The sequence below is a fragment of the Nothobranchius furzeri genome, chromosome 1 (assembly GCF_043380555.1).
Source record: "Nothobranchius furzeri strain GRZ-AD chromosome 1, NfurGRZ-RIMD1, whole genome shotgun sequence".
Classification (NCBI taxonomy): Eukaryota; Metazoa; Chordata; class Actinopteri; order Cyprinodontiformes; family Nothobranchiidae; genus Nothobranchius; species Nothobranchius furzeri.
Window position 1 is genome coordinate 50,731,677 of NC_091741.1, and position 22,968 is coordinate 50,754,644.

The 22,968-nt window shown below is 39.9% G+C and overlaps 1 protein-coding gene across 1 annotated transcript; it reads left to right on the plus strand.

Annotated features, from left to right (window-relative positions):
* The first annotated feature begins 27 nt into the window (after window positions 1-27).
* Window positions 28-22,418, plus strand: yaf2 (YY1 associated factor 2). Its single transcript, XM_015957832.3, has 4 exons — window positions 28-207; window positions 582-704; window positions 17,422-17,577; window positions 18,981-22,418. Exons 1-4 carry the CDS (start codon window positions 182-184, stop codon window positions 19,231-19,233), a joined length of 558 nt encoding a protein of 185 aa, XP_015813318.1. The 5' UTR covers window positions 28-181; the 3' UTR covers window positions 19,234-22,418.
* The last annotated feature ends 550 nt before the right edge of the window (window positions 22,419-22,968 follow it).

Here is a 22,968-nt window from a genome sequence, read left to right on the forward strand (position 1 = left end):
CAGCCTCGGGAAGTAACCCGACCTCTGATTGGCCACGCGGAGTCACGTGCGTATTTCCCAAGCGGAGTTTCCACGACAGCTGGAAGCCGAGCGGCAAAGGCGGACCGCTTCTTTGCTAAAATAATTTGAAATAACCAGACTTCTGCTCGTCTCAGCTCCTCCAAATAAACCCTGGTCTGGCATGGGCGACAAGAGAAGCCCCACAAGGTAAGTGCCACGCGAGTGTGTCGTAAATATTTTACCTGGGGGAGGGGAGCGGACACAAGAAAGCGCACTGGGGAGAGGAAGAGAAAAAAAGGGTTTTCTCTACGGTCTCGCGCTCTGTGCTATGTGTATATGAGCGCGTGCGGTGTACCCGCGCGCGGGTGTAACGACCTCATCGGTAATTACAGTGTCAGATCACCGCGCGCTCGCAGATGATTTCCTAAATCCTATAGGCAGATGTTTGCCGTCGATAGCCTCCTCGGAGGAGAGCCGAACTCTCGTGTCTCTTCTCCTCTCCTTCCCCGTACATCTCCCCTCTCTTCGCCTAATGATTCCCTCCTTTTTTCTGTTTATTTTTACATTTATTGTCTTTAAAGGCCGAAGCGTCAACCGAAGCCCTCCGACGAGGGGTTTTGGGACTGCAGCGTGTGCACTTACAAGAACACGGCAGAGGCTTTTAAGTGCATGATGTGTGATGTCAGGAAGGGGACATCAACAAGGTAAGGCGACGGATATGCATTACCTTTCGTGTGTTTGGCATTAACTAGACCCAATGAAGGGGGTCCCTAGCCCCCCCCCCCCCCCCCCCCCCGGCACTTTGTCAGGATTGCCTTTTTCCTCTCTAATTCATTCTCATACCATGAGACAATTAAGTAATTTCTGATAAATTTGCCTTAAATCTTAAGTATTTTTTTCAGCAACTAACACGTTTTTATGGTTATTTGTGTACATATTTTAAAAGGTACTATTATTAACTTTATGTAAATGTGAGACATTGACTAAATTAGTAAATTCACTACACTTTTCCTTAGAAGTGCATTGATCCTTTTTTCTTTCACACATGTATTAGTTTCCCTGGAGATAGATATGTGTAATAGATGGCAAGGAGTGGATGCCTCCCAGAGAGGTGCACATGACCTGGCTTTCACTAAAAGTTGCACAATTGCTGCTCTGTTGTGATATTTCCTCTGACGTCTGTGACTTCAAACAGAAACTTACACTTATTTCTGACTGGCAGTTATTAGGAGAAAAACAGAAAGGGTAAAGCATCACCACACTCTCCTCTGCAGTAGTGCAACTTTTCCCAAAGATTAAGCAACAGTAACGATCGGTGGCATTTGTGGTATCTTTTACGGTTGTGTTTGTTTAACGATTCTGTTTCATTTCTTTGTGCGTGCGAGGGGGAGTTGTGAAAAGAGGTTCTCAGAGCAGCTGCCAGACAGACAGCCATAGCTCATTACTATGCAACAGCTTAATCAGCCGGCTGTCAGAGGGGCAAACACATGCACGCACTCATGCCCAGATGCGCCAATCATGCAAATTTTCAACATGACCGCCTGCACTTTTCTTCACAAACACACATATAAAACACACAAATGGGTTGGGTTTAGTTTAAGTCACGCTGCTGTCACACTCTTCACCGTTTTGTGCAACTGAGCGTTGATGGTTGAGGACGCTTCAGCTCTGCCAAGAACTTGTCTGAATCCCTCATGACACCTAAAATTGTCACTTCCTTTGTCCTCCCCATCTGGACACACACACATATATATATATATATTTAATGAAAGTTGGCAAGTACACACGAGTGAGATTTCTGCTTGAGTGACGAATTTAGAAAATGTCTGTGAGGAGGTCTTGTTTTATGTCAAAAATTCCTGTCTTCCCAAACGTACTCCTATTAGTATGGTTGTGCTCTTGCATGAGGATATGCATGAATTCACATGCACACACAAACGAGATTAGGCCTATAGCACTGCAGCAAAAAACACATCATAAAGCCACACAGGTGGCCACAGCTGTTTGTGACCAAACACAGCAGATAAGTGGATTTCTAAGCGAGCAGGAAAGATAGTAAAGGGCAAACAACATGCAGAATATAAATGTGGGTCTCAGCAAATTCCAACGCTGGCTGCTAAATAAGCATGACTCTGCTATTACTGCGAATTGATGAATTATTGCTTGACAGGGGCATGTGATTCTTAGAGGAAGTGTCCCACAGCAGCTGATACAGTGGCTTAAATCGGCTTATCGAACTGTAATAACATGACACCAAAGCATAGAGTCCTTTTGGGCAACAGAATGTGTTCTTTTTTCTGTTCAGACATGAAGATGAATGTTTTATGAAGGTGAGGTTTAGCAGATCTTGCAGCCAGGATTTCTGTGATGTGGTAAGATGATCTGCTGCAGGGGTCCAGAGCTGGCAGCTGATTGAAAGGAGGATGCCTGTGATTCTGACAGAAGCAGGCATACGTCGGAGCACCTGGGCTTTATTATTAGAGGTGTTGGTTGACTAATTGTTCTGTTGATGTCCTACTGATTCAGCTTCTAAGTCAAATTAATGTTGCTGCAAACCTGCAGTCATTTCTGCAAATGAAATCTAAAATGCACATACTGCTCCTCTACTGCAAGCTTACAGTATTTAATTAAAGCTGCCTAGTGGAGACAACATATCATGCAGTCTAATTATATTACGACTGCTATGAAAATGTCGGAGAGACATTTCATCTTGCTTGCAAGATTTTGAAAACAAGCAGTGCAAATGGAGGTCACGCTGCAGCAGTGTGGTTACTTAGAGACGCTTTTTGATGATTATTGTCCCTCACTGTGGCTGTAGGACCGTGAGACCTTGAAGACCTCCTACTGCATCCATTATGACTTGTTCTGGATTAGAATGTGTTTGAGAAAAGCAAAGGTGTTTTACAGAGTTTAGTCTTCTGCTCGACACCTAGAATAAAAGCTATCACAGGAATTGTTGCTGCTAAATACTACATTACACAGAGCTTATCTGAGGTCAGAGCCACCAGGGAGATGTTCCTGTGCAAGTTAGCACAATGACCCTGATCATGTTTCTATTAGTTCTGTCTTGTTTGTGTTCATTATCTCTCTGATTGCTGTTTGCTCCCTTTCTGTCTCTTTCTCCCTCCTGGAGTTGATCTTATCCCAGGGCGTATTTCCGACAGAATGACTGATGTGCAGGTTTTCATTGGCTCCACCTAGACAAGCGCAAACTATTCTGGCTGGCTGAGAAGCTGTCAGCATTCAGCTGTTTAGACGTCATCTGTTCTTCATGCTTTTGCTAAAACTCACCCTCTCAGTCCTTGTATGATGTTTACAGCAGAAACTGGGCAGCAGTTCTGCCTTTTTTAGCATATGTGGTGCTGGAATAATCTATCTGATCTCTAAATGTATTCCAGTAAGTCAACATCAATTTTTCTGTATTTCAAGGAGATCCTTCATAGGTTTGTTTTGTTTTCCTAACGATCCAAGCCTCAAAGATGTTCTGTTTGGAGTGATGCTGAAATAAAAAGCTGGAAAAGTGTTATCTTACATGAAATCTGATCAGAACAGTGGCCTGTCAAAACTAATTATTTTCCCATTCCCCTATTAATCAGATTCCGTTTAAAATTTCCTCTAAATTTTATACAACTGCAAAACAATCTGATGCAGGTGATGCTAATTTAGATGTTTGAACTGAATGAATCCTGCAGTAAGTCTTTCAGTCAAAATCCTTCATAGAGAGAAGACAACAAGGAGCATGCTGGAGACGTCGGATTGTGTAAAAATAGAGATTGTGAGTCGTGGCAGAGAGATGAGTGTATCCCACATGAGGTTTTTACAGTTCACTTTTAAAGGGGATTGTGACTGTTTGAAAAAAGTAATAACAGTTCTATGGACTTTACAAAAATGTTCATTCATTTTCTTCGCAAAAAACACTCCCATTAAGCAATCGACAGCTTTATTCTTGATATTTTCAGTACCCTCCACAATGAGTCCTTTCAGGGCTCTGTCACTTTAGGCAAATAAGCCATTGCTGGCCACGCCTACCCATCCCATAACTGGCTGGGTGTCTGTCATGTTAAAAATAGGAAATTACGGGTCACATTCATGTTTCTCTACTAACAGCGTTATAGTTAAAGGGGAAGTTCAATTATGAATAATTTTTTTCACCTAATTATTAAAATTACATCAGTCACTTCTAAACTAATTTTATGCATTAACAGCTGATAGAAAATAGACGAGGAAACGTTCAGGTCAGAAAAGGCCACACAGATCTACTGTAAATTAGCATTCAGAGACTCACTCATTTTGACTTGTGAAAGGGGAAGGCCGTGTTCATTTAGCGGCCAGGCGATAGCATAGTTTCAGCTAGTGGAAGCTAATCGTTAGCGTTAATTACTCCACAACATGCAGAAACACAAAAGTCATTATTTAGAAGTACTTCCATCTCCCTCATCTATGCTGACCTGCCATAGACGGTGGGCACAACTCTCTCCATCAGAATAACTTAGCTGGTTAATTATTCTGTGTATTATCTGAGGTTCTCAATCAGTATTTACATGCACATCAGAAACCCAAACTATTGTTTTAAATTGACTGCAGTCGGGTTTTTATTTTTTAAATCCATGTAAACACGTTGGCCTGGCTGAAGGTGTACTGGTTCTAATTGAGCTGAAGTACCCACACAATGTGGTTGGAAACCAAATTTATCTCCATGTAAACAGCTTAGCTGAGCTGGTACTGGTTGGACACTTACGAAGTGACGAGACAGCGGAAAACATCTTCTGATAATATCATCGACACAATGTAACACGTGCAACACCATCAAACAGTACAGCACGTACCAAATAAGCCATGCAGCAACGTTTTTGTCCATTCCTTTGGCCATTGTGCATATCCTGTTTTTATTCTGTCTGCTTCACTCCCTCCTGCATTTTGTACAATTTGTGTTGCTATAGACTAACCAGAAGAATACGACATGAAAGGGTGCGCGTCGCCAGCTTCCGTGGTGGAGTGGAACGCAATTCATTCAATAATTTGGTTTTCTTACATGTAAACAAGAATAAAGGCTTAGATTGACTTAGATGTACATGTACACGCCTCTGTCAGTGCGCCCCAGGGCAGCTGTGGCTATATCGTAGCTCATCACCACCAGTGTATGAATGTGTGTGTGAATGGATGAATGATACACTGTAGTGTAAAGCACTTTGGAGTCCTTACTCTGAGAAGCGCTATGCAAGTGCGGGTCATTTATCATTTATCATTTAATACACTGACAAAAATACCAACCCACGCTATACAAATGATTCTGCGGAATTGAGACAAAAACGGTCTGCTTCAAAGGGATCGGCACACCATTGTTGCTGGGACCTAACCATTGAACATGAAGTAGTAGTGTTAGCCTTAGCTTTGAAAGAAAACAAATGGTTGGTCTATTGATGTTTTTAGTGCCTAGGGAGGCAGTAGAGACCCTCATGGCAGCAGAAAAGATAAAGATTTACACATAAAGACCTTTTACTGTGTGTATCTATTCCAGTTAGTCTTCTCTGTGTCTCTTAGAATATAGGAATGTTGGCTGAGTGTAGATTTAGTGAAACAGATAGATGGTGCAATTGATTTGTACACCTTGAATTAGATCTTTGAACATTTTTGAAGTACTCTTTCATTAGTCAAACCAAGTGTTAGAACATATAGAAGCATACCCTAAACCTGACTGGGGAAAATAAAGTCCAAAGGGTACAGGGATGTTTGAATAATGAGTTAAAGATTATGAACTTACATAGCACTTTAATTTTATTGTTATATGTTACATAAGTATTTCTTTTAGGGACGTAAGAAAATATAGATATGGCAATATATAGCAATATATTTTCCTGCAATATTATTTCGATATTCAAAAACTGTGTATCAAATTTTTGGAATTATTTGCATGCAAACATTTAGTGTATTTTCTTTTATTTTGGTGCAATAGTGAGGAAAAACTATCAGACGGCTTCGAAAAACGTGCAGCCAGCTTGCCTTGGTAATGCAGCGAAAACTGTGTGCCTTTTTTATTTAATACATTTAAAAGCTATTTCTACCGACAGATTTCCTCCATGCATTTTTGGAGTAGAACATGTTTTTATCAAGCTCCTGTCTAGATAAAAATCACAAGCACAAGTTGCTTCACAAACACATAAAAAACAAAGACAATAATGGGAGAAATTATAAATAGCTTTAACTGTTTTTATTGTATGATTAAATAGTAAATATTAATATGAATGATTTGTTGTGCTAGATTAGAATCTAGACCATCTTTTCACTTAGTCTACAGGATGGCTTGGCAGGCTAGTGTTGGACCTTTGTTTGCAGAAAATCGTAAATTGAACCGAAATCGAAATTTCTGCTAGAAAAATTGCAACTCAATTTTTTCCTGAAATCGTTCAGCCCTAATGAGAAGTTTCTTCACAGCACATCGGCGTAGTAAGGAAGATTTGTGTTGTTCTGAGCGCTAGTGATGGTGTGGATTGTGCTTGGTGAAGCATCGAGCCATTTCTTTACATCTGCTGCAAAGGAATGGATTTCAGAGCTTTGCTGCTGTTGGTGGACAAACCCGTTAGAAAGTCTTCCAAAGGTTAATAAAACCAATGATCTACAGCAAAACAGTGTTTAATTACTTTCAAGGATAAGCATGCTGAAATAATTTTGTTGTAACAATTTCTGTCGTGCTTCCTAAAAAAAGCATCAAACTCAGTACTTGAGTTTGATGATTGCAACTCTGTAATCTATGCATTTTGCTTCCACTTCCACAAAGTTTAGCCTTCATTTCCATTACAGATTTGACTGCTGCACCAAAGCATTTATTGTTTAAGATGCAGCGGCTGCAGGCATTTCTGAGCAGGGGTGTTCACAAAGGTGAACCAAAGACAACCACACCACAGAGCTCTCATCACGCCTGATTCAACCAACCTGGCAAGCTGTCTGAGAGCAGATACAGATACATCCCCACGGCTGTAATGTTTGGCCAGTAGGAACGAGCAACAAAAGGCTTCTTTAATTGGAATATTTTTAACATTTTTGTAAATAAAAATTGTTATACATTATATTTATTTTAGTGATTGTCATCTGAAAGATCTGAGCAAAAACAGCATTTAAAATTAGATTTTTTTTAATGAAATAAATAAGGGTTTTCATATAACATTTTCACCAGTTTGAACATCTCTACCATTTCCTGTGCTAGAAAATGGTCACCAATGTTCACAAATTGCCTTTTATCTTCATATCAGACATGGTGTGTGTGCATAAGCGTTCATGATGCAACCAATGTTGATCCCCATGCAGTGTTTTTGATTGTCCTTATTTTCCATATTGATTACAGAAATTACGCAGCTTGTAGAAACTAACACCTCAGAGTCGTTTCTATCCCCTGGTGACTGGCTGGATTCGCTTTTATTGTTCTGTAACACTTTTGAAAGAAGGTTAATAAAACTTTGTTTTCTAAAACTGCATTTTTATTAATGATGCACCGATATGAAATTTTTGGTCCGATACCGGTATCAGATGTTAAGATCACTGTTATGGCCGATACCCATTATTTGCTGATATCGATATGCTGACAGGGCTGCGCAGTGGCGCAGTGGTTAGAGCTGTTGCCTTGCAGCGAGAAGGTCCTGGGTTCGATTCCCGGCCTGGGATCTTTCTGCATGGAGTTTGCACGTTCTCCCTGTGCATGCGTGGGTTCTCTCCGGGCGCTCCGGCTTCCTCCCACAGTCCAAAAACATGACTGTTAGGTTGATTGGTCTGTCTAAATTGTCCTTAGGTGTGAGTGTGTGCGCTTGATTGTTTGTCCTGTGTGTCTCTGTGTTGCCCTGCGATGGACTGGCTCTCTGTCCAGGGTGTACCCCGCCTGATTGCCCGTTGACCGCTGGAGATAGACACCAGTCCCCCCCCTGCGACCCTACATGGACAAAGCGGGTTCAGAAAATGGATGGATGGATGGATATGCTGACATTAATGCTTCTAAAATCAGCAGATTTTGTATAAAATGAAGAATATTAAAGCTGAATTTATGTTATCATGCACACACGCCACACACATTTACAGTTCTAAGATGATTACATTCACTGAGACTTGAATAAACAAATACACATCACCTCTCACCCTCTGAAGCAGGCAAACAAATGGTGACCAGATGGAAAAAATATCGGTTGATAATATCGGCCCGTTTTTTAATTTTTTATTTTTTTATCGGACCGATACCGATACTGATGCCGATATATTGTCCAACTCTAATTTTTAATTTTCAAAAAGTGTTTAATATTTATTTTTTATATATTTTTATTGTTTAAAAAGGTTCAAACTGATGATCTTTACAGCTTTTAAGCTGATTGTACATTATCACATTTAACGCCATTTATTATATTGGCCTATTAGCCATAATATGAAAACTTACATAATTAATTATCACACCCTTGAAAATGTCAATAGATGACAATGTTGATTTTAATGCATCATTATTTTTATTTTTTTCGTATAAAATATCTTTAAAAATTTGCACTCATTTTTTGAAAAAAGTATGTTAATATTTCTCAAATAACATTAAAGGGTTAACATCCAGTGTGTTCCCCCTTCTCTCACCAGCAACTGCTGCTGGAAATGGGAGCCGTCTCCCAGCAACCCTTACAACAATAATTAGTTAAGAAGATGAGTGAATGCATCTGGATTGAAGTAGGTCAAAAGAATCCCTGCAACAAAGAAAAAAAAATCACATGCAATTTTTAGGAACGGATCATTTTCTTGAATGAAGTTTCAAAGGCAGCGTTTTCCTGAATGGTTAAACGATTAAATTTTGCAGTAGCTGTCAGAGATTGCACTGCTTGTGTGGGTTTCTGGTATTAATGCTCACGGAGCACATAAAGCATACACAGACAATGAAACTGGGAGTTATCACATCACTGTGGCTCAAATTTTGACTGCGTGATAAGCCTGTAATTACCGCAGTGACTCTGATGCATGACATGGCTCTCTGTGTGTGTTTGTGAGAGAGGAGAAGGCAGCAGTGTGGTCAGTGGGCTGTAGAAGGTGTCAGAAACCACAAGAGGCCGAAAGCCGCCATCTGTCTGTTACACACACGGAAGGTTAGCATGTCCAGGCAGGGTAAGACATTAATCATCGAGTTGGAGGAGCTCCCAGGAGCAGAACTCAACCTGCTGAGCAAAAACAAAAAGTAGATACACACTCATGCACCTGAACTGAGGATGATCAACAGGGTGTAAAATAAGCAATTTCACAACAGCCTCACAATCATCATAGAGCAAGATGAGATTTGTTTATAAGCGCACACTCTGGTGCATATTTGCAGACCACCCGCTGTCCTGTGGGCTGTTTGCTCATCATGCAATGTACTCGGCGACCCGCATAACCCAAACATCTGCAGAACTCTGAGGAGATTCAGCTCATTTAGCAAGTCAACAGTTAATATTAGTAAAACGACCAAAGGTTCCCCACTGAGAGGAGATATACATTTCCAGCCTTTTGAAGCAAGATGCCATGTTTCATCAGATGGTAGATGTGTTCCAGGAACATTCTGGAAGTATTCAGGTTTGTGTGGAGATGGATATGTTCAACGTAATGGACTGAAAATAAAAGCACATCTTTTTAACAGCTGATTTAGGATCAGCACAACACCAATATGTTGGGAAGAAAATCAACATTTTACCTGGTGCCTAAAAATCCTTGAATTTTAAAATGTTATTTTCAAGGTTCTAAAAGGGCTTTAAAGATGCTTGAAATTTTAACGGCTTGAAACTAAAATTGGTTCTAGACCAGTAACAGGCGTGTTTCCATTGTTAGGTAGTTTCTGGGAAGGGGGAATTGACTGGGAGATATGACGGTTCAGTCTTCTCAGTTGTGTCTCCATACAAATTCAGCTTTTCAGGACTTTGCTAAGACATCATCTTATATCTGCAGTGAGTGAGGTCTCTGATCAGTGCCAAGAGTCCAAAGTAACATTAATGATTTTTATTCTGCTGAAGTATGGCAGTCGAATCCATTCGGAGGACCAGGAGGCTTGCTGTGAGATGTAAAGTGTGGCGTTCAGTGACCAGAAGAAGTGTCTGGGAGACAACAAATACCCATGACATAGTTATAAAATCTCTAAATTACATTACACACAACGTACATATAATGATGGCAGGACCCCCTGAGAAAAGCACTACGCCCTCGCAGTGACCCTACTCCGGGTAAGCGGTTGAGAAAACGAGTGAGTGAGATTATCTGTCAATATGTTGCAATGCTATTTTTCTTATCTAGTGTTTTGTATTAACAAGATGTTTTAGTATTATCTTTGTATTTCCAGAAATACACATTTTAGAAGCTTTTTTAAACATAAATTGAAAGAAACAAGCCACAAATGAATCTTTCCTTGAAACATAAACTACCTGGTTTGTGAAATTTGAGATAATTGTTGATCACAGGACAACGATGCAAGAGTAAAATGGTCATCGTGTTTGGGTCTAATCACATTAAACCCTGGAGGCATAGAGCTCTGACCTTTCAAAGCTTAGATTATACCAATTTGGTTTCTTTATGAAAGTTAAAAATACTGCATGTCTGTCAAGTCTGTTATCTGCAGACATCCACTTACCTATAATGAGCCAGTCAGCATCAGCTGGCATGTGTTTCAGTAACAACAGCAGTGGAAGATGAGTGCGAGGTCAGTGAGTGTATCAGAAGGGGGGAGTGGAGTGCAAAAGGTCACAGGAGCAAGATGGTGTGTGTGTGTGTGTGTGTGTGTGTGTGTGGCATGGTCGAGATGGAGTCAGCCAGAGTTCTTTGTCTGAAATGTGACGGTTCAGTGGCTGCACTTCTTTTTTTTTAAAGCCCACATTCAGCCGATTGAAGCAAGCTTGCTTTTAGGTTGCGACTTTAAAGTGTGAGGAGCGAGTTAAAGCAAAAATAATAAGTGTTGTGAAAGGTTTGGGCATTTTTCTCACACTTATGGTTTACATTAGCAGCTAGCTGACTACCTGTCTGATGAAATGGAGTAAGCTAAAAGATCTCAAAACGCAACACATCACACCACTTTCTAGAGAAAATAAAGAACAAAAAAAACCAGAACCATGTAAAGATCTGCAGACCTCACTTGTTTTTAAGTTTAAGATACAGAACATCTCCATTGGAGAGTGGAAACAATTGCTTACCAAAAACACCACGTCTCACATTTTCAAACAAAAACTAAACGCATTGATGAGCACCAAGACTTAAAGAGAAATATTCTGTGAACTGAGGAGACAAAAGTGAAAATTGTTGGTAGATGCTTGTCCATTACATCTAGAGTAAAACTAGCTTTACATCAAAGACATCATGCAGTCATACATGGTAGTGGTAGTGTGATGGTTTGGGGCTGCTCCGCTATTTTAGGAACTATCACTTCCTGTAATTGAGAATCCTAAAGTAGAATTTCTGACTTTTGACCTTAAACAGATCATGCTAGAAAATGATCGAGTATAGCAGCATTTATGGTGTGCTTCTCCAAGATAAGTTTGCTAAAAATGATGCAATGAACTCGGACTTCCGAGCTGCGAGCTCGTAGGTTTCAGAAGACCTCGGAATCCCAAATTTAAAGATGGCTGCACCCAGTGCTACCAGGAAGTAGTTATCGTGTATAATTTTTTCTCATTAATATGCTAGTTTTTCTTTCTTTTTTGCTATTTAACAGCACCGGTAAGTTGTGTATTGTTATCAATAATTACGTTGTAAATGTTTTTTTACATTGCTGCCAAAATTGACCGTTGTTTATGGTTTTTACTTTTCCCGGCGTTACTTTTACATTTGATTTGTAATGTTTTTCTAGTTGTATGTGGCGACTGTCAAAGGGCATGTGTGTCACTATCATTTAGAAGCTGAGAATACTTACTTATATAATTCTTTTGGTTTACTACTCAACAACACTGGTGGCATCCATTTTTTCCGAGTTGGAAGCTGGAACGCAAAACGAGTCCGTTACGTCATTTCCTGCTCGAAAAGTCTGAGTTCCGAGGACAACTGTAATAGAGCATGCTAAAGAAGAGTGGGACAAATATAATGTACTCATTACCAGTTATCACATACAGTCAACCGTCAATTTTAACTCAGGTGATCTTTGTCTGATCACTCATCTGAAACATTTAAAGCTGTTATAGCAAATCTGTAAACAAGCTAGGTTTTGAACGTGAACACGGTCATGGAACACTCACCCCTCCCCATTGGTATTTTCACCGAATCCGCATCCACCTGAACCGGAAAGGAGAGAGTGCTAAACACCAGTCACCGTTTTATAGGTACAAACATCTTTTGTGGTCCGTGACTTCAAATGGTGTTTTTCTTTTTGGGAGTAGTTTGCTCTAAAGTGGTAACAGCCGGCTGTTTCTTCTTCTTTATTATTGAGTGGAGAACCTCTCACACTGGTGGTGTTTTTATTGCTAAATACACACGTGTGTAATGAATGGAGGACCCAGGGAAGTGCAGCAGTTCAGCAAGACCGACAACCAGATGGTCTCGTGGATGCTTTTGGTGCTGCCGTGTTATTAGCCGAGGTTTTTAGACAAATGTAAGAAAACCACATTATTAAAAATAATAATTATATAAAATTATATAAGCTTCACAATATATTCATAGCTTATGTGTGAAGGTTAAGAGGCATGAAATAAAAGTTTTAAGCTAACTTGTTCTCTAAATATGCTAAAGCAGTTTTCATTTTAACAAAAAGAAGCAAGAAGCAGCAGGTAAAAGTGCACATACCTTTTTTACAGGGCTATTCATGTTTCTAGAATTCTTTTTTTAATAACCTCTTATAGATCTGATGGCATGAGTGCAGCAAACTTTAACAAACTTTTCAACACTCCGTATTAACGTCGGATGGAACAGGTCATTGTATCGTGTGCAGAAATTCTTTTTGGAATCAAAAAACACAGGCAGACGCATACTCGGCGTCCAAAGAGAGGCGAGTAAAAAGCCCTAAGTGGTTGGATAAACGCCATATGATTGGGTTAAAAGGGGCAGCTCTGGACTTGCTGCTCAGCCTCGTCAGAATAGTAGCTCGTCTGCCTCATGTTTCAACAGGTTACTGAGCCAACTCTGTAATAAACACGGATTGGATTAACAAAATATGTTGACAGTTGCTCTTAATGCTCATGGATATTATTTAACTCACATTTTCATCATTGTATTTTGAACTAGATTCAGATTTACTGCTTTAGTGAGCAGAAGTAATTTGCTGTGTGATTACTCAAACTAAATTTGTTGAGCACAAACAAAAGGAGATTATACAACACTTAGCCACTTTGTTTTTTGAGTGCATTTATTTATTTATTTATGGAAGCTGGTTGATCCTTTTGCAGCAGTCTGAAGTAGAAGAGCATTACATTTGGTTAAAACAGCATTTTAAGTATTACAAAATCCCTGAAAATTTCAAGAAGTGATGACCCTTAATTTGAATTATAAGAAATGAATGTCAGCGGTTTTGCAGCATCTTGCTGCCAAGTCAGACAGATGAGCGTATCTCACCATCTCCTTATCAGACAGTTATATAGGCCACCAAACCCATTTGCATTTCATTCTAGCCGTACAACACATTTAGTTCTGTGAAGGCACCGAAAAGAGTCTCTTTGATGCTGGGTCCAAAATTAGGTCACCCCAGAACCGATTAACAACAGCTTTGAATAAAAAGCTGACCATTTTCACCACTAGTCAGTGAAAATAAACTTCACCCATGAAAGCTTATTTTAGTTAAAAATCTGCAATGTTACTTGTCTGAGTGCCCAAACCATTTCTGCAGATAGTTCCTGTTGGGTCATGTGCTTTTAAAGTGGTCTCTTTATCTTTGTTCCCACCCCTTTGATTAGGTTTGACAATCACACAGGGACATTTATGTTTTACAAAGCCATGGTTTACAGAACAGTTAGATAAATGTAATTACAACATTCTGATACATTCATATGTTTAAAGGCCTTTTGTTAAAATCATAAGGCATGGTTGAGTGACATTGTTGAGTTATGAAACAGGTTTTCTTTCATTCTTAGCTCCATTTATAAACAGGACCCCTAACAGGGCCTTGTGTCATCTGCTCACTGGTGTGTGTGTGTGTGTGTGTGTGTGTGTTTGATTTTGCTTTTACTTTTGTATGCATGCATGTGTGCAGTAGCGCACATAAATGCACCTCGGTGGATGTGTTGATGCTTGATTCTAGTGTGTCTCTGAAGACGAAACATTTTCACTTAGACCCGCTTTTGAATTGTGCTCATCTTTTAGTGCAGCAAATGCATATTTGTGTGTGTTTCTGAAAGTTTTTCATACAGAAAAAATACCACGTTCATGCATAAATAAACCAGCTGCATAATGAATGAGCGTTAAGACTGCAGACATTGATGCTGGGTGGAGAAATTACCATTAGAACTGGTACTTAGCTGTGTCTGTTAGTCTGTCAGAAATAAACCAGGTTTCAGTTATTCTAAAAAGAATAAGAAGAAAGTAACATTTCTATAGCGCCTCTCAAGATAAAAATCACGAGGTGCTTCACAAAAACAAAAAATGTAAAAATATAAAAAAGCATTTAGAAAATGTTTAAAAATATATTTAAAATGAGCAAAAATAGACAATTGTGATTAAAAAATGTTAAGAAAGAGAGAGAGAGTGAACAGGAAAGAGGGAAATCAGTGGATCCTGAGGAAGGTGGAATAGGTGGGGAGAGCAGAATAAAGAGAGAGGGGTGAAGAAGGTCATACAAAAGCCAGCCTGAACAAGTGATTCTTTAGCTGCTTTTTAAAGGAGACCACTGAGTCCACTGATCTCAGGCTCAGGGGGAAAGAGTTCCAGAGTCTGGGGGCCACAGCAGCAAATGATATTCACCTTTGGTCTTTAGCCTGGTGCTGCACAACCAGTAGGCTTTGATCACTGGACCTCAGGGACCTGCTGGAGGTGTAGGGACTAAGAAGATCACCAATGTAAGATGGTGCTTGTCCATGTAAGGCCCCATAGACCAGAACCGGGATCTTGAAATGAACTCTGAAGTTTACTGGCAGCCAATGAAGCTGGAGGAGAAGCGGGGTGATGTGGGTGTGTTTGGAGGACTTGGTCAGAAGCCGAGCACAGGCATTCTGAACCACCTGTAGACGGTTCAGGGAGGTCCTGCTCAGACACGTGAAAAGAGAGTTGCAGTAGTCTAAGCGTGAGGAGATGAAGGTGTGGAGAACTGTCTCAAGTTCAGAGCGGGACAGAATGGGACTCAGCTTAGCAATGTTCCTGAGATGGAAGGAGGAAGAGCGAACAAGAGAACTGACATGAGAATCCAGGGTGAGAGCTGGGTCAAAGGTCACGCCAAGATTCCTGACAGGAGGTTTGGTGTGAGAAGCAAGCTGACCAAGAGAGTCATGAAATGTTTGTAGCTCTTGAGGTGAAATTGTGAAATAATTTGACATTATAGAATTTTAAATCTTTAGGCTGTAGATAGTAACTGAATTGTTCTGTCAATTGCATTTCAGTTTTGACTCAAAACAATCATAAAAACTATGCAACTGACAAAATTATTTTCATCACATTCCTCATTTCAGACATGCTTTTTTTGGTCATACTTTATAAAGATGCAAATTTTCACCCCTTCCAAAACTCACATGATTGTGGTGGTGTTTTAAAAGCCACTTAGAGTGAAGGAGGCAGAATGACAGCTAAACACTGCAGCGTTGTATGGCGTGCATAAAAAATTTGGCCTCCATTATTTATAAAATGACCCCCACCCACACTGTGGTGACATCCAGCAATATTTCTCCATTCCATTCCGTTTCCAAGCATCAACGCTACTGATTAAACACTGTTGTGTGCACTGAGCCCTTACTTGAACATCCGTGATCACTTAGCAGCTTTTCTCTGCCTTTATAGCTACTGGGGTCGCATTAGTTTAATGTAACTTATTATTTAAATACCAGTTGGTATCTACATAATATCTGAAAGTTATTTCTTTGATTCCTATCTGAAATGTTCCCATCAATATAAATGTTATGATTCTCAATATTTATTCTTATTCTAAGATAAAATATTTAGTAGTTTAATCTAAATTCGGCCACCTGCTGGTGGACATCTGGCACTGCAGTCACTGTAAAATTTGAATTCCAGATACATTAGGCTTCCCATAATTCTGAAAACTTACTATAATTTTTGTGCCCTAAAGAAAAGACTATTATCTAAAAAACATTGTTCTGAAGTAAACTATTACTTCGCTACTGTGGCTTATAGATTTAGAAATGTTACCAGGTACCAAGTAAACACAGATCATAGTTTAAATATCTAGTGGTCGTTTGTGTTCATGTTAGAGGCTCCACTTAAAAAGTGGTGTTCCATATTTGCCTTTGGCTGTAAAGGAGAAACAATGCAGTGTTTCCCAACTCAACGCATGATTGTTATTCATGAGAATTATGAAATCCTGCAACCCTATTGTTGAGAAGCCTTAGCTGTCTAAAATCTGGTCTCTTGTGGTTGAGTTAAAAATATTTTTAATTCACAAATGTTCTTGCTAACGATACAGAAAAATTCTTCTCCCAGTGAAGCCATACAAATTTTGCAGCAATATGGCAAGTTACATAAAGTGTCCAACTTATTAGTCATATTAGTAACCTTGGCTGCATACTTTCCCAAGAACTGAATGCAAGAGTACAACACTTAAAAAAACTGTCATCCTGGAGAAGACACAGCTTTATTTAAGCTAAAACTTCATGATTCTGAGATTTCAATTGTTTGGAAAGTCATTGACCCAAAGCTTTTATCTGGATGTTTTGGGCTGATTCCATTTCAAGAAAATTGTCCATACGTAGAGCTTTCACGACAAACAACATCACTTCTCCATTAACTCACATGCGCTGAACCTGCACTGAGATGTCACACTCGATGAGCTACAACCTAATGTTTATCAGAATGAGTTGGGCTTCAAGCTGATATTTGTGCAGCCAACTGTAAGAAGAGTGAAATGCAGTGCAATGCTGTGATGAGCACCACACACACACACACACACACACACACACACACACACACACACACACACACACACACACACACACACACACACACACACACACACACACACACACACACACACACACACAGCTGAGTTGCATTCTGATGTATGCCTTAAACTGCATGTTTGCATGTACCTCCATAGGTGTAGTTTTGTCAACACATAACCCTTAAAGTGTAGGGAGTGTCTAGAAATAGGACGTCCCTTGGATGACTGAATCGGGGGATTTTTTCCTTAAGCATTCTGCCTCCATTACCACTTTCTGCTGGTGTTCAAAACATTTCCATGGCACCAGTCTAACCATCTACGGCTCCTGGTTACAGCGAGGGGCCGTGTGCTGTGTGGGATTTTCCTTCTCATTAATCTTCCACACTTTGTCTCCTTTATTCATCTCTGCCCTCACTACCCCACCGGATCAGGAAGCCTCGCCCCGTCTCCCAGCTCGTCTCTCAGCAGCAGGTAACGCAGCAGTTTGTGTTGCCATCTCAGCCCAAGAAGGAAAAGAAGGAGAGAGTTGAGAGGGACAAGAGTGAAAGGGAGTCAACACTGAAGAAGAACAGTCACAAGAAGATGAGGTAAACACAGCAATATCTTTACAAACTCACAATGTATTGGAACAGGCTTGTCCAAAGTGTGGCCCTCGGAGCAATATTGTCTGTCCCCCTTTGGGTATTTTCTCACTTCATTATGCTGTTTATGCAGGTAGACACACTAGGGGTGTGAATCACTAGTTTTGTCGTTATTATCATTTGATAATGTATTATTTTGATACAGTGGATTATGATTGGATCTTCGCTGACATCTCATTCTGTCAAATTGATCCAGTCTGTTTTATTGCTCGTCATGATGCCGCTAAAAAGGGACACTGAAAACTATATATTTTAAGGATTTTTTCTGATTATAATCGTCACAGAGTGTTTCATGCAGGCTGAGTATGAAAAAAGTCTCCTACACCTATCTCTTGCATTAGCTTTCTATCGATAGTAGACGGTGAAACTCTAGGATTTAAAAGCTGGACAGATCTATGTCACATTCTCATTTAACATTCATGGACTCGCCTATTTTGACTCACGACGTGGAAGGTTGTTGGTTTGGCATTCAGGAAACAGCAGAGAACGTCTCGGCTAGTAGAAGCTAACCGTTAGCATTAGCAACTTCACATCACAGCAGATCTCATTCAGGCTTGTGTTATTTGTGGAGATAAAATGTCCACGTTGCAAACAGAATTAAAGCTAGGCTCGCGTTGCTTATTGCCAATCAGAGGCGAGATGTCCAAATATCAGCAAAAGAGTCCAAAACCTGCCGTCTGTTACCTTCTCCTCCAGCTGACATGTACTTCCTGATTCAAGCGCTTCTGAATTTTTGTTCCCCAGAGTTTGACTTAGAAGGCATTCATTCCGACCAGAGACCACTGCAAATGTATTGATTAAACTGGTCAACACCTGTAGTACTTGGTGGTGTGCAGAAACAGGTAGAAAATGGTGTTTAAGTGGAACTTCAAAATAAAGCAATTTTCAAAATAAATGTGCGTTTGTTAAATATATATTCTATTCCTTTTTGCATTTTAGATTGATGACCATGTTATTGATTGATTGATTGATTATCAATGTAAATAAATGTATTGTCACACTTCTTATAGACATTAATGTTTTTATGTTTATGTTTAATGATTATTTTGAGGCAAATAAAGTAAAATAAACAATTTATTTGAACAAATAAAATCATGAATTTGTATAATGAAGTATTTTGTTTTAGATAGGAAATTTATTTTAAATAATAAACAAATTAAAAAATTAACCATGAAAGTAATTTTACATTGTTTGAAATATAAAAATATCCCACTACTAGCTACTAAGTGGATGATTTTGGCTCTTGTGTTGAAAGGTTTGGACACCCCTGTACAACATTTACTTGGGGAAGAGAGTGTTTTATTTTGTAGTTGAATCTGAAGCCCTTTGTTGTTCTGTCCACTCATCAGGCCAAGATTAAAAAACATCGACAGGAGCAGCGCCCAGCACCTGGAGGTGACGGTTGGAGACCTGACGGTCATCATAACAGACTTTAAGGAGAAGGCCAAGCCCACGTCCACCTCCGCCACTTCCTCCAGCTCCGCCTCCACGGCCGACCACCACAGTCAGAACGGCTCCGGGTCAGAAAACACAGAGAGAGGCCTTTCCCGCTCCTCCTCACCCCGGGGAGAAGGAAGCTTGGTCAATGGGGAGTCCCACTGAGCACCCCCACCATCCTTCACTCACGGCCTCCATGCCCAACATCTTCTCTGCAGGTCCACGGATCATCAGTGGAGCTTCCTGGTTTTTCTTCAGCGCTACAAAAACGTCACTTAAAATAACCTTTTTTAGATAAACTTTCAAGAGGATTTTAACTTTTTTTTTTTTATCCAAGTCTCATCTCCACATCCATGAAATTTTGCAATATTGAAGCAATATGAAAACCCTTTTCTGGGTTGTTTTTAGCAGTTTTACATTTTAAATTGGGATCATTTTTGCGTAATCAGAAGGATGCAGCACTGTTCCAAAGTCTGCTGCTAGAGTGTTTCATTACAAACATTCTGATCTTTGTGAGAAACTTTATTAGAAATGATCCGAGCAACAATTTGGGACGAGCTTTGGACAGATTGTTGGAGTGACTCCCATCACGGTTCGTTTCTTTTCCTCCTTTACAAAGAAATGTACAGGCATACCACCACCATCGTCAGCAGTGGCCAACAGAGTGACCTCCTCTTCCCCCGTGTGGAATTTTTCTGCCTCTGTGTGAAACTTGTCTTTTCAGTGTCTCGTCACTGAGCTTTTGACCAAGCGGACTCCTGATCTTGACACGCGGAGCTTTTCCTGTTGAAGCTCCTCTGCTGTAGAGACTTTATTTTAACACAGCATGGAGACTGAACTCCTGGAACCAGGTGATTCTAATTTTGGATCCGGTTTGGCGATAAAAGAGCGATAGTTATGAACTTAAAGAGACTTTGCTGAACTGCACAGTGCGATTTGAAAGGTTGAACCTGGTGTCATTGTGTTGAACTTTGCATCAGGTCGCCATTTAGGGATGGAAAATCTTTCCCACCATTGACTCAGACTAATCTTGACCTATTTTAAAGGGAACTACATATACCAGATAGACCACACGAGCAAAATAAGGACCAGAATCGGCCTTGGACTACTCCTTCAATGATCTTCTGATGAAACCAATTTCAGATAAATATATTAATTAATAAAAACCAGGATTTAATTGAGAAGTCTTTACCTATAAAGCTTTTCTTTGTCTGGGTTGTAAGATCAAATTAAACAGACTAAGAATAAAATTTTCATAAAAAGGTAGATCGTAAAAGGAATCGATGTAGACGTCATGCCAATTACACCACAAACACCTTGTTGGACAAACTGAACTAAACGAAACCAAATCCCTGGAAGGGTTTCTTAATGTCTTGACTGGAAGAATCATTTTACAAAGCAAACATCCATCAGCCAAAATGCAGCGAGTTTCACGTTTTCCTACAAATTAAACTGACTACGTGACAAAAAGTAGCTGCAAAAGGCACATCAGATGTCGGCCCTTTTAAATCCCTTTATCCAAGTCAACATGGCAGAAATTGGACCAAATTTCAAGTCATTCCACTCCCAAGTTATAAATTTGGACTTTTTAGTCTTAAAGGGATACTAAGCAGTTTTGGCTTGCTCTTAGCAGCCCCTGGTGTCTGTTAGTCAAACCAAAAGTGAAACTTATCTCCTCGCTGTGCGTTTGTCTTTTTAACGCCTCAGTCTAACAGCTGAAATGTCTCCCAGCCTTCGTTAGTGTCGACAGGAGCGGTTCATCACTAAATCAAGCAATTCAGCTGTGTTATGATCTAAAACATGTAGAAAGCGTGCTGGAAGCAGACTGCAGAGCCAGGAATGTCAGCTCTACTTTACTAAGTCCAGCAGGGAGCGGCCCGCCACTCTGAAGTTGCAAGTGTGACATTCTGGCCACAGAGGGCGGTGGGCTCTGAGTGACCTTTCATTAGCCCTGTAAAGGGTCATTTTAGCACATACTGGTTCAAGAAAATGATTGAAAGATGTGAAAAAGTTGCAAAGTGTGGTTTTAAACAAGCCATTTGACCAAATTTGTGTCTATTATTAATAACAGAAATAAATATTTTTTGTTTGACAGAATAAGCAGCAAAGAACTGAACTATCAAATAGTTTCAAGTTATCATAAGCAAACCCAAGTCAAGTCACTACACTGCTAGTAAACTAGTCGCCCACTTGAGGACTATTGACTTATTACTACTGGTTTTAGCAAAATTGTGGCAAAAAGTCATTTTTACTTCTCTCAATTTTAAAAAGAAGATTTTACAGCCCCAGCCTAAAGTTGCTCTGACATAAGGAACGTGTTAGTCCTTGTTGACGGAGCCAAACGCCGCTGCAGAACAAGCTTCCCGCTTACAACAGAGCCAAGTCGATTATATTCCTAATCAGTGACTTGACAGTAGCTGAAAATGACACCATGTGCTCCTTTTTAATCTCCCTGTGCTGCACAGAACAGGGCCGCGTTTGTTTGGGTGGCTTCTGCCCCGAGCCCCCCCTTGTGATGCAGAACGGACAAGTTCTGGACACGAACTGACGAGGGTGGGGGTGACGGACAGAGCTTTAGAGGAAACCAATCTCCCAGCGTACACAACACAAATCAGCCTCACTACACAACAACCAATATATCTTAGAGTAATTACACAGAGAGCATAGTTATTTCTAAAAGTATATATACTGCAGTGTTTTTGGTGTGGTTGTATTATTCAACATATCAGTGTTGTCGAGATTTTTACCTAACATTTTAGCGCACAACCGTCATGGCATGATGATATTAAAGTCTTGGTATATCGTGGGCAGGCTTTATTGCCTCTTAGTTTGTGAATATTGTTTGTCATCTCTGGGGTTCGCTGATCTAGCTGGGACTAGACGCGTGCGCTCAGTAAGAACTGTTCGGAGAAACATTAATTTGTGGTGTAAAAAACAATTGAAAGGACTCTTAAAAGGCCACTCTGTCACTCAATAACAGTTTTGTTTTTGTTTGTTTGCTTTGTCATCCTCATTTGTTAAAACTGTCAACTTGTTCATTACATGTCTGAATAAGAAATTGAAAACAAGAAAAGCTTGTTGGTTTATTACACGTGCACGCCTATTATTGCTGCTTTGAGACTGCAAACGTGCCTATGCACGCTTGGTTGTGTTTTATTTCCTCCCTTAAGCTATTGAAGAGGGAGTTACTCGTAACGGTTTAATCTGTCTCACAACACAAGCAGGTTTCGTCTCCAGTTACAGTTTTTGCAAAACAAAAACAAACATTCGTGTGTTCTGATATCTGAAACATTGTTGTGTTTTGTTTCTGGTTTCTCTTCACCTCCAGTTGTATAAACACTGATTATTTAGTGTGTTTGCATTAATCATCTTCACTATTTTCCCACACTTAATGAAAATTCAATTGACATTGAGGTCTGCGTGTCAAATGCACCAGTCTCAATAAGCCACACTGAATGGGTCTCTTCAGGGGGAAAGCTATTCACTTTTTGCTCCCACCCTTCCCCCACAGAGTCTCCTGGCGGCCTGCAAGACCTCCATCATTGTGGACAAATACAACAGAGAATCGGCCGGAAGCTTCTTGTCCAGCCTTCAAAATAAAAGTCTGGTTGGGGCCACAAAAGTAAACAGGAATTAATTTTGTTGTACTGTGTGTAAATTGATTTACTTATGAAACTAAAACTAGGTAATTTGGTTACATAAATACCAATAATATATGTATGGACATATGCAGGTTTCTCGATTCAAGTGCGTTATAAAAAATTAGAACAGTATTTCTCATTTTAGTACAGAATAAAAATATGTGGCAGTTGTTTTAGATAATTAAAAGGACAGAATGAGGATTAAATTAAATGTGGTAAATATTGTGACCATCATGTTTAAGAATTTTGACTGATCTTG